General features: G+C 46.4%; 1 protein-coding gene across 27 annotated transcripts in view; it reads left to right on the top strand.

Annotated features, from left to right (window-relative positions):
• The window catches only part of SCRIB (scribble planar cell polarity protein), a 1,329,907-nt gene that overhangs the window by 1,002,743 nt on the left and 314,998 nt on the right, over nucleotides 1-12,166 (top strand). For 20 of the 27 annotated variants that reach the window (XR_011278687.1, XM_069621824.1, XM_069621823.1 and 17 more), the window contains one exon: nucleotides 11,377-11,919. The exons of the other annotated variants lie outside the window; for them this stretch is intronic. Coding sequence is in view for 19 of the 20 variants with exons in the window: in XM_069621824.1 (XP_069477925.1) it covers nucleotides 11,377-11,919 (543 nt within the window). In the remaining variant the exon portion in view is untranslated. The remainder of the gene's footprint in view (nucleotides 1-11,376; nucleotides 11,920-12,166) is intronic. 27 annotated transcript variants of the gene reach the window in all.

The raw sequence follows: 12,166 nt of genomic DNA, 5'->3' as shown, positions 1-12,166 counted from the left end.
AACAACATGGCTGAGGCACCGCCACCAGCGGCGGACCCTCGTGACTCACAGATCCTTCAGGCGATCGCAGCGCTGAGAACAACGGTAGAGGATATGAGGGGGGAAATAATATCAGACCTCCAATTGATAAGGCAGGACGCCCGAAACCTAGCTGAAAGAGTCACCGCCACAGAAGTCACCACACGGGAGACCATATAGACGACGCAGGGGCTGCAAGCGAAAGTCAAAGAGCTGGAAACAACGGTGGCAAGGCTAGAAGCAAGATCCGAGGAAGCAGAAGGCCGGGCCCGACGGAAAAACGTCCGAATCTTGGGAATCCCAGAGGGCACGGAGGGCTCAGACCCCACGGAATTCATAGAATCGCTGTTGCTACAGGAAATTGGGGCAGGCAACCTCACCCAAGGGTTCTCCGTGGAACGAGCCCACAGATCTCTCCAGAAACGACCACCCCCAGGGTCCTACCCGAGACCAATGATTGCAAAAATTTTGAATTTCAGGGACAGAGAGACTATACTGAGGTTCTCCAGAGGGGGGAGAGATCAAAAGAAATGATGCATTAATAGTCATGTACCCTGACTACACGCCGGTGGTGCAGCGGGCAAGAAATTCCTTCGTACCTATAAAGGCCAGACTACGCAAACTGAATCTTAAATACATGTTGCTGTACCCAGCGAGACTTAAAATAATACACAAAGGGAAGGCAATCTTTTTGGAGACCCCAATTGCAGCAAACCTATGGCTCGAACACAATAACCTAGCGGAAGACACTGAGGAGCAGGCGAAAAGCAGAAAATGATCCCGCAAAAGACCAATGCATATGAAACCGAACACAATGATCGAATCCAAACCCGCATCAAGGAAACAACAAGATTGGGCAGGAAACAAGAGTCCCACTCACAAGAAAGCTGCTGAACCCCCCCCAACCGACAAGGTGTGGTCAACGCAGCTACACACTGCCCGAACCCGAAGACCTGGAGAGGTATGGAAGGCTCGGGAGCCCCCGAGCGTTGTGAGTTTGAAACGACTGCTGGGGGCAGTTTCTTCTTGTTGTTTTTTAGAGTTAATCCATTCCCCGGAATGGTAGTTGAAATAGTTAGTAGGTCTCCTTATGATAAAGCACAACTGGAGGGCCAGTGGGCCAGAACGGCTGAGAGGGGCGGGAATCCACGAGCAGGTGATGAACTTGGGGCCCCAGCTGAGATCGCAAACATTTCAGGGAGAAGCAAGAATCTCCCGTGTCTTCATCATAACCCAGATGGCAACGCACATTAGGATACTAACCTGGAATGTGAGGGGCCTGGGCACTTATCTTCGTAGGAACAGAGTCAAATCCTACCTACGCAGGAAAAAAGTAGACATTGCCCTGATACAAGAGACACACTGCAACACGGAAACAAACGCAAAGCTTAAAGAGCACTGGGGAGACAGGGCTTTGGAGCACCCTACTCTAAATATGCCAGAGGGGTTTATACCTGGATCAACCCACGGACACCAATCCACCTGCATGAAACGGAAACGGACCCAGAGGGCAGATATCTAATAATATGGGGCACCCTCGAGCACAGAAAGATTTGCATAGTTAATTCATACTTCCCCAACAACAACATCCCCAAAAACCTGAAAGCATTAGGTTCCAAGATGGTGCAGTACAGGGAGGGCTTTTTTTGTGGGGAGGCGATTTTAACTGCGTCCATGACTCAGAACTGGACAGATCCTGGTCCCCACAGAAGGGCCCCTCCGCAGCCACCATGTCCCTAGCCACCTTATTAAAGGAACTAGATCTGACCGACACATGGAGGGAATTACACCCAGTCGAAAGAGCCTACTCATACTATTCATCACCTCATAAACTCCACACCAGGCTCGATTACTTCTTCATAAGCAAAGAACACCTACCCCAAGTAAGGGATACGCAATACCTAGGGAGGACCATCTCCGATCACTCCCCACTTCTGCTAGACTGGCAACATAACAGCCCCAGACCACCCATCCCCATGTGGAGAATGCCCGCCGAGGCCCTAATAGATCCAGCCTTCAGGGAGGAACTACATGAAGCTATAGAGAACTACATAACGGAAAACTCAGGTAGTGTCGAGCATGCCAGCACATTATGGGACGCCCTAAAAGTAGTCACGAGAGGGGAAGTTATTGCGAAAGCGGGAGGAATCAGGAGAACCCTAAAGGCCGCACTTGACCAGAAAGAATGCGAGATATTAAAACTAGAATCCACCCCAGTGGACACCCCCGGGAGGGAAAATGACCTTAGAACTCTTAGGGAGGACTGCTTAAGGGCGTGGGACAGATTAGCCAAATTTGACTTCATAAGCAGAACAAACAGAACACACACAGAAGCCGACAAACCTGGCCGGTTAATAGCCTGGCTTTGCAAAAGAGAGCACCCCAAACACATAACCACGATACTACAGGACGAACACGGAGTAGAGCATAGAACCCAACAGGGCATTAATGATACCTTTAAAGCCTACTATGCCAAACTATACTCACATACAGAAAAAGTCCCGCAAGAACAAATCTTGGACACCTTAGAAGAAATAGGTCTACCCAGACTATCGCCAACACGATCCGACACCTTAGACTCTGACATCACACTAGAGGATATAACAGAAGCCATTCGATCCCTGGCCACATGTAAAACCCAGAGAACCGATGGGCTCCCCCCCCCCCCCCCCCCGAGTTCTACAAAACATTTGAACCTTCCCTGACCCCCCTACTACACCAGGTCTTTTTAGAAGCCTACGAAGAAGGCATCCTACCAGACAGCATGAGAGAAACCCTGGTGATACCAATGCTCAAGCCTGATAAACCTCCCGATAAATGTGACTCCTACCGTCTGCTCGCTATGCTAAATTATGACGTTGACGACGATTCTAGCAAACCGACTCTCTAAAGTGATTGGAGACGTCATACACATAGACCAGAACGGTTTCATACCCGGCCGCAGCACGTCCCTGAACCTGCAAAGGCTTAAACATATCATAGCCCAAACCAACACATGTGACGAACAACTAGCACTACTATCCTTGGATGCCATTAAGGCGTTTGACTCCATATACTGGGAGTGGCTTATAGCGGTTTTGGAGGGATTTGGTATTGGCCAAAGATTCATCAAATGGGTTAAGATCCTATACAACAATCCGAGGGCTAGGCTTAAATCTGGGAAATAGGTGTCGGAAGCCTGGGACATCCAAAGGGGCACTAGGCAGGGCTGCCCACTCTCTCCCATGCTTTACGTCCTGGGATTAGAACCCATAGCAATTTATCTTAGAAAGCAGTTCTTCGATGCAGGGATTAGGCTGGCAGGAATAGACCACATCATTTCAATATATGCCGACGATGTCCTGATATACGTTAATAACCCCCATCATAATGTCCCGACAATATTGGATGTTCTAGACAATTATGCCAAATTCTCTGGCATAAAATTCAGCAAAACTAAATCCTGCTTGTTCCCACTAGCAGGATTGAAAAATAGAAGCACCGATGAACTCCCCAAGGTAGGCGTCGAGTGGCAGACAACGTCTTTCCGTTACCTTGGGATCCTAATAATGCACACCCCAAAGCTGATGCATGAGCATAATACGAAGGCTGCGGTACCCATACTTCGGAAATCCATAAAATTCTGGACAAAGCTCCCACTATCTATACTAGGAAGGGCCTCAATAGTCAAGATGATCATTCTCCCCAGATTCCTATACGGATTTCAAAATGTGCATTTCTACATTACAAAACCCTTCTTCCAACTCCTTGACGCAATAATCAAGGAATTCCTGTGGGGAAATGGCAGACACCGGGTGGCCTTATCCACGCTGGTCCTGCCGTATGAGCAGGGCGGAATTCAACTACCAAGTTTAGAAAAATATAACCTGGCAGCCCAACTGAGCCATGTATCCAAATGGCTAGCAGATGATGTCACTTCCGAGTCCCCCCTGCTGCAAGAGTTGATAAAGCCGGTTCGGCTGAAAGAACTGATCTGGGCCCCTAAAAACCTTATGTGCAGACCACCATTTCTGGCAAACCTGGGTAAGAAAATATGGCACAGAGCCATGATGATCCTGCACCTGAAACAACCATACTTCCAAGAAGTGCCGATATTGTCCGGCCTGAGCGAAACAGACATTAGCCTGCACAACATCAGATCGTGGGAGAAGAAGGGGCTATATACTTGGGGCGACCTCTACACGGATGGCATATTTAGAGAATTTGCCGAAATACGGGAGGAGGAGGACATCCACGCCGGACAATTCCTGTGGTACCAAAAGCTCCGTAACATAGCCCGAACGAGATGGGCCACCTGGCCAGAAGAACCGGAGGCTGACCCCTTCCTGACATTGATGTACAACCTGAATGAAGGTGGAAAGGTGGTATCACAGCTATACAGTATTTTGCGCAACATCCCCAACCCTCGCAGCGAAGCATTAAGGACCCGCTGGCAAACGGACATGGGACAGGAAATGTCTGACAACGAATGGCTCAGGGCATTGTCGTTCCCAAAGGAGGTGTCAAGGAACCAGAGATTCCGATTAGTACAAATCAATGTGCTGTACCGCACCTACCTGACCCCAAGTAAAATAGCAATGTTCAATAAGACCACTCAAGCACAATGTAACTGGTGCGGGACAGAAGGTGCAGACCTGATCCACATGCTATGGAACTGCGTTAAGACACAAACCCTCTGGGCAAAAGTAAAGCAGACTTACGAGGCAGCTGAAGTCACAAGATACAAAAGGACCCCAGCAGAATGCCTCCTGGGTAGCTACCCCAGGCTAGCCAAACTTAAATACGCTGTGAAATTAATGGACTTGCTATGCATAACAGCCAAAAGAACCATCGCCATGGCATGGAAAAAACCTGCGGGTCCGAGTTATAAATCTTGGCGCATCGAACTGGAAAGGTGGGCATACGCTGAAACCAGAGCCTGGGAAGACAGCATAGCCAGATCCACTGAGGAATCAAGCATGGCACTGGAGGCATGGAAAGACACTATGTCTAAAATACTTCGATCCTCCGATGATAAACCCCCTTGAACAATCAACCCGAATATCTTATTGACCCACAAGAATGGACAAATATTGGACTACGGCCCCCCGTCACCCAGGCCATCTCAGGAAAGATTCCCGCAGATCCCCCAAAGCCGAGTCAACCACCCACCCCCCCTCCAGGGACAGACTAACCTCCAGCTATCCCCCATAAGGAGACAGTTAATGTTACTTTGTTGTATAAATGTTGTTAGTCACTTTGAATATAACGGCATGTTAACTGCAGAAAGTCAGTCATCCTGAGTTAAGGACCTGACCAGTGATAATGTACAATGCATATAACCACAAACGCCAATAAATAAATTTTAAAATAAATACAAAGGAAACATGCTTATAGACACGGTCCGCGAAGGATGCAATTCGATCCAAATTGACACTGATGACAATTGCTATATATCGATAACAGAACAAATTAAACTCAAGCCAATGGTAATGGCAATGAGATGAATGAACATTACACTACTTGGTACGTTCGTTCGAAATAGATAGAAATTTAAAGATCAAGGAGATATGATTAGGTGACCTGCCCTTACCTTGACCAACAAACAGTTAGATTCAGCCAGCAGAGTAGTTAGTAACAGGAGAACAGGGAGATGTTCACAGGTAGCACGATGACGAGCTGACTCTCGGTGGTCACAGAAGTTCTCAGATAGCACGTTCACGAGTTGATTTGCAGTGCTCAAAGGTGTTCTCATGATAAATATCAAGTGGTTTATAAAGAATTAGAAAAGTGGGTGTGTATGTGAATGAGTGAAGTGTATATGGCATGGTCTTGCGTTGATAGCAGGGTGAGTGGCCTGCTTCAGGGGAGCCTGCCTGGAGTCACTGGGTCTGAGGAGGGCATGTGAACAATGGCCCCTGCGCGTAAGATACCTTTGAAGTGTACATGGTGTTTGGCACCTTGGCCGTTTCCACCCCTGCCAGCCACCTTGGGAGGGCACAGCCACAGGTGCTAAGTCATTGATGGGGTAAGGGAGGGACGGCCGGCCAAGAGGCATGGAGGAAAGGGCCGGGACACTGCTGAATGGAGATGCACTTGATTCACTGAACAATTGAAACAACCATTCATAAAAGTTCAGTTGTATTTTATTTTGTTGCTAATTTTGATGGCACAAATGTACTACACATTATAAACTTTGGGTTGCAGCACAGTATGGGAACATCCCCTGCACTGAACGCTGTCGCTGGGGAATGTGTCTCTAAAGGCACCAGCAACACAGGCGGGTATTACTCGTCGAACGCGGTGTCCAAGCCTCCCATGAAGCCACCATGTAAACGAACGATAGGCCATCACCATGTACCACCTGTGGAAGAGAAAGATACAAACTGTTTTTAAATGAACAAGATAAGTGTATTAAACCTTAGTTGATAATGCAATCTTGTATCCAATAGCATTGTTGCCAGTACAAATGTTACTTAGACACATTACAATACTGAGACTATGCATTCCATTACATTTGGGACACAAAGAAATATTGCTTCATGGTTGCACATGAAATAACCATAAGAAGACCACTTTGATTTCCCTAAATTGAACTTCTTTTTGCAGAGAACAGACACTGCTCCACGGAGTAAGAAGTTTGTAAATCCCCAACTGTGGCTTTTAGCCGTTTTGAGAATAGTAGAATTGCAAGACTACATTAATTTGGCAGTGATAGATCAAAGCTACGGCAATCTAGGAAACAACCATGAAATGGTAGTGGCCTAAGTGACATCACATCTAGAGTACACTTACTCGTTGTTTGGATTGCGAGGGCGAACTGTTGCGCAAAGTTTGTGCATAAGCACCATCATAATCCTCAACACGGACTGTGTGAGGCAGGCTGCCCTGAAGTCATGCAGCGCGGTAACGAATTGCAGCTGTGTCTTGCCTTCTGATATGTAGGACAAGCATACAGAGTTTTCTCGGCAGCAGCAGTTCTCCTCGGTTGGCATTAGTGCGCACCAATTGCAGGTACACCAGTTGGAAACGTTGTCCATGCGACTAGGCTCAGGCTCTTGATCTGTTGAATCGTCCTCCCATCTGTCGTCCGAAGCCCCATCATTTCTGCAGCTTTCTCTTTTGAGTAATTCCGCCTCGGAATACTCCGGCTCGTACTGGTAGGACTGTATTGTTGCCATTATGGAGCAAAATAAAAATGGATAGTAATGGTACTAGTATCTGTTCTCACGTTATACGAGCAACGAAAGTAGCTGACCAGAGCACAGAAACTAGGCACAGAATACTCAAAAAAACAGACAGTGAAACAATTGGAAAAGCAAATCTGATGTCTGATGAGAAGTGTACTGTTTATACTTATTGAGGAAAGAGGACTCCTGCCATTTCCATGGAGACACGTCATTAGCTGAAGAGCAGAGAATGTTGACACGAGACGTGCATTGTTGTTGTAAAATGGGCGGTATGTGTCTAGTGATCTCCGCCTCGGGGGCGATGGATATGATTTAGTGCCGCCAGGGCAGTTCACCTTAGGGCGATGCAGCAACGGATAAGATTAACACAAGATGGCTGCGCCCAGCTGTCTGATTTCGCATGTGTAAAAAAGAGGAAAGCTACGGTAAGGTGCATTTGAAATGTTTGTATGATCGATCAACATATGCTTAAAAACACAGGCCCGAACCCTCGGGACAATAATATTTTTGAGCGCACTATTCCTTTAATGACAAGCAAACCTGAATGGGTGGTGGTAGTGGATGTGTAATTTTTACAGAATGGTGACTATTCTTTTTTTTCACCATTTCATGGTTGCTTGTCCTTTCTTGATCAATCTACTGTGCTTGGTGGGGGTGGTCCGGGTTTGAGTTTTGTCTTCGGTGGGAACCCTTTGAGAAGCCTGCAAGTTGCCAGTTTTTGTGTGAGGACAGGAAGCAGGGGAGGGTCCTGCAACGCTGCTGGTGTTTGTCTTCTGGCATTCCTGATAGGACAGCCACCCCCCAAAGTTTGAATGTAGCATGAGTGCTGATTGGCTGGGCTCCTGGCTAATAGGCTGGATTTCTGGGGCACAGACAGTAAACCACTAGAACTAAAGCCGAAGAGGAAGAAAACTAGAAGATGCCTTCAGCTACTTCCAGTGACCTGGGATAAATGCTGAGTGACCGCTGGTGTGCTTACCCTTTCTTCCATGCAACATAGTAGCTCCGAAGTGGACAACTCCTTCCTTTGGACTGGTGGGCATAATCAGTCTTAAGACAACCTGCATTTTGAGCCATCCCTCGATGAGCTGCAACCTTTGTGGGCTGAAAACTGACAATACCATCGTGCAGTGCATAGTCTTCTGAAGACCGAATCCTCCCAAAACTTGGATGACTCCTTACAGACCTCCAGAGGCCAAATTCCACTCTTTAAGGTCCACTCTCCAGATGCTGGACCGATGAAGCGAGGCGAATCTACCGGGTGAGAACCGTTCTTCGTCTGGTATCCTGAAAAGGGCACCAAAACCACAGAGCCGCAATAAGTTACAAAGAATACTTTGCTGGGAGCCTTTCCACTCGACTGCTGCTGCAAAATCCCTTCCAGTGTTGAACCAAGAATTCGGTGTCTGGGTCCTGAAGCTGCTGCATCGTGAGGTTGTTCACCTGCATCCTCTTCACTGCTGAGGTACTGAGAGATTCCAGGGTAATACTTACCTAGAGTCATTCTGCCACTCCTGTGTGGCTTTGGTGGTGGTTTGCATGTTTGGGTGTTTGCCCAGGCCTAACGCTTGTGTGCATTCAGGGACCCTTCTACGAAGTCTCCGAACACGTTTTGCCTACAAAAGCATAGTACCTACTTGTTACAGAAGAATCCCCTGGAACTCGTGACTTTCCTACAGCTTGTGTCTGATCCTCTTCTGCCTACAACAGGCCACTGATGCCCAGTGTCCCCTTCTGACTCTGAGACAAACTCATACCTGGATAGGAAAGGACGGCGGAAGCCTAAGGCTTCTCCTAAGAAAGTATTACAAGTGTTGAAATGTGCTTACCTGCTTATGTTGGTCTTGTAACTTCATTTTGTCCCTGAAACAGAATATTCTTCACTAAGTGGTTTTCCCTTACCCGGATTTGGATACTGCCATTCTATAACTCTTTTACACTGGTTTATTTACCAGAAGTAGTGTATTGGTTTTCTGTTGTGTTATCTAATTTATGATAGTACTTTCCTTTCTGAAGAATTCTTTGCCTGTGTGTATGTATAAAAGAAACCATTATTTTTATATAACACCCAGAGTGTAGAAGTGTTTTTTGCACCATATGTATGCTACAACATCTTTGTACCTTCCTATAGCCCTCTCTCCCTCCCAAAATAAGCCTGGCTGCTCTGCCATAGCTACCCTTACCTTGAATGGTACAGGCCTATACTAAGAGTTGGAGGTCTGTGTTGCCAAGTGGAGAGAGTCTTATAATGGCCTAAATATATGGACTTTAGAAAAACTCCCTAACATGGGTCAAGCCACTTAGGACATCGGTTGACTTGTACTCCTTCCGCTCATCCGCCTCCTTTTATAAAAAAAAAAAACTTCTTGCTAATCTATGCAAAGCATGTGAATATAAGCAGATTCACAAACTCCAGAAGACAAATATTACTTAACAGTAATTGTCTTTCTGTAGCTTGTATCTGCAAGCAGAAGGGTATGCACACACATAAAGGAGGCAACACTCTTCTCATGTCACAAAACAATCAATCCTAGGACCTTCACAAGTGAGGCATCATGGGTACCCATACATGAAGAGCAGGATAGTGTTATAGGTACGCCCCTGTCGACACCCATTTTTTGAATTTGAAAAAACATGTATCACTACCCAGCAACCACTAGATGGTTAGCCTTTGCAAAGCACATGATTCTAAGAAGAGACAAGCTACAGAAAGACGATTATTTGTCAAATGCCCCATTACGACCAAGCTGCTTTGGAGCGCCAAGACTTTGAGAAGCTCACAGCTAATCGCATTTACAGTGAAATGTATGAAGTTTTCAAATTAGTGTAATATGTTTTAGAACTAGTCTTAGATTTCACTATCATCAATGGGTGGTCAAGACAGAGGAAGGGTTACAGAATTGAGTCATGGAAGACACAGCCAAACATACAAATTTCTCAAGTTCAGCATATTACAGACGGCCTCTACTACCACTGCAGTATGTTTTAATTTGTTGTTGCTGAAGAATTGCTCATTTTCTGATCTAGGGTGCCTGGAGGTTAAAGCGTGAGATATGGTTTTATAATGTAGTAATGGAAAGGTAGCTTAGTGCAAGTGTGTGACAATGTGGGTGAATTGGCCAATCTGCACTCGAATCCTGTACTTAGAAAATTAACAGGAGCATGGTGCTGGATAAACTAAAGTGACAGGATGAAGACCTGTTACCGGGATCCACCTAGAATGATAGTCATCTGCACTTTAGTTTTTAGTGTGTGGGGACTTCAAGCTCGAATGCGGTGGCATATGGTAGATAAAGATTAACACCTGAATAAGTAACTATACTGGAAGTGTGTCGGGTTCTTGGCAGAATTTATTTCCCAGTAATGGGGTGGATCCATTGGTGTGGAATATTAAGTCACAGCAAGACGATGGAGACATGGCACTAAATATTGTTTCCTATAGTAGTAGGCGACCACCCTCTTGATAGCATACTAGAGATGGGAGACGTGGGGATGAACACCTGTTCATAAGGAGCAGGTGACATATATGGTCCTGTGTACAATTATTCAATACTTGGCATGTTAATAGCTTGTTGGGACTTTGTAGTTTTATCTTGTAGAAACATTCTTTCAGATGTGAAAATGGAATACTTAGTCCGAAGGAAATGCAGGTCTTTTCTGGAATCACTTCCCTTTGTGTGTGGAGTCCTGAGATTGGAGTGTTGTGCTTCAGTGAGAGTAAGGGCCCTTTTCAAAGGAAACATGAAAAAATAGGTTTTGGAAAATTTTTCTATAGCAAGTGTGTCTATTCAAGGCTGTAGAGGGATGGGTATCTGTGACCGGAAGGCGGAAGTCTTGGGGTTGGTGGTCTCTGCTGTTTAGTGAGTGACAGCATGTGGTTGGAAGGTTTTGCACATAATGGGAAGATACTCATGGGTGACATGTGATATCCTGTGGATCATTTTCTCTTTTAGAAAGATGTTGTAGACTTTGAAGTGGTCCATTTTGCTCTGTGTTAGATGTGATGACCTAGCACTGAATACTCTGCCCCTTATTCAATCCGCTACCCTTAAGGTTTTGCCGGCCTGCAAACTGTTTTGTTAGAACACTGACCGTTGTATCAGATTCTTATTTTCTCATTGCTTTTAGTTTTCCTCTCTTCCTCACTTTTATGTGTTTTGTATTTCTCCTTTGTGTTTCTTGCTATCAGTCTCTGAACCTCAGTTGTTGCCCTCAGCTGGTTGACCTTGATTCTCATATGTTGGCCATGGACGACGACTGCCTAGTTCTCCAGGGGCGGGTGCCCAGTGCAGATTCTGTGGGGCCTTCATGCCAAGACTTGGCGGGCGCTACAGCCCCACAGGAAATAGTCAATTCTGATACTAACTGTCCAACAGCAGTCCCCAATGGGGGCCTTCCGTATCTCGCCATCCAGCTGGAAGAAGAGGCTGCAACAGCTGGGAAAAGGACAGAAAATAGTACTTGTATGACAAGTGGCATGGCGGCTGCTGAACATATGCCAACAAAGGACCTGAATCTGAGGACACCAGAGCCATCGGCCCCTCCATCTGAAGCCCCGTCTCAGGAGGGCGAGGAGGAGAATTTAGTTGACTCGCAGCCTATCCTGTTCAGTGAGAATCCGTTTGTGGTAGCCAATCGCAGAGGCAAAGCCGGAAGTGGGGTCCGCTTAGGTGGCCCTCCGGTTGGTTATGGCAAGAGTGGTGTGCTGAAGACCAACATGTACTCCAAGAAGGCAAGCTTGCCTGTGTGTTTTGTGGACCCTTGTATAGAGCATGCAGGTCACATACACTACACAACTAAAAACACCTGTTTCTGTGTGTGTGTGGCATTAATACCTGTGTGCATTGTTACGGCTGCACTGCACGGCTGGCCTGCTTCTCTTCTCTCAGTAGCAATGCTTTTTGTTAACCATTTTGTAATGTTTGTGCTGTGGGGGCTTAAGCCCTTGTCCCTTATGTTCAAGGGTTGTCCAATTAGAG

This window comes from Ambystoma mexicanum, chromosome 5q (assembly GCF_040938575.1).
Source record: "Ambystoma mexicanum isolate Mex_15411 chromosome 5q, UKY_AmexF1_1, whole genome shotgun sequence".
NCBI classification, from domain to species: domain Eukaryota; kingdom Metazoa; phylum Chordata; class Amphibia; order Caudata; family Ambystomatidae; genus Ambystoma; species Ambystoma mexicanum.
This window is presented reverse-complemented; position numbering and strand designations above follow the sequence as displayed.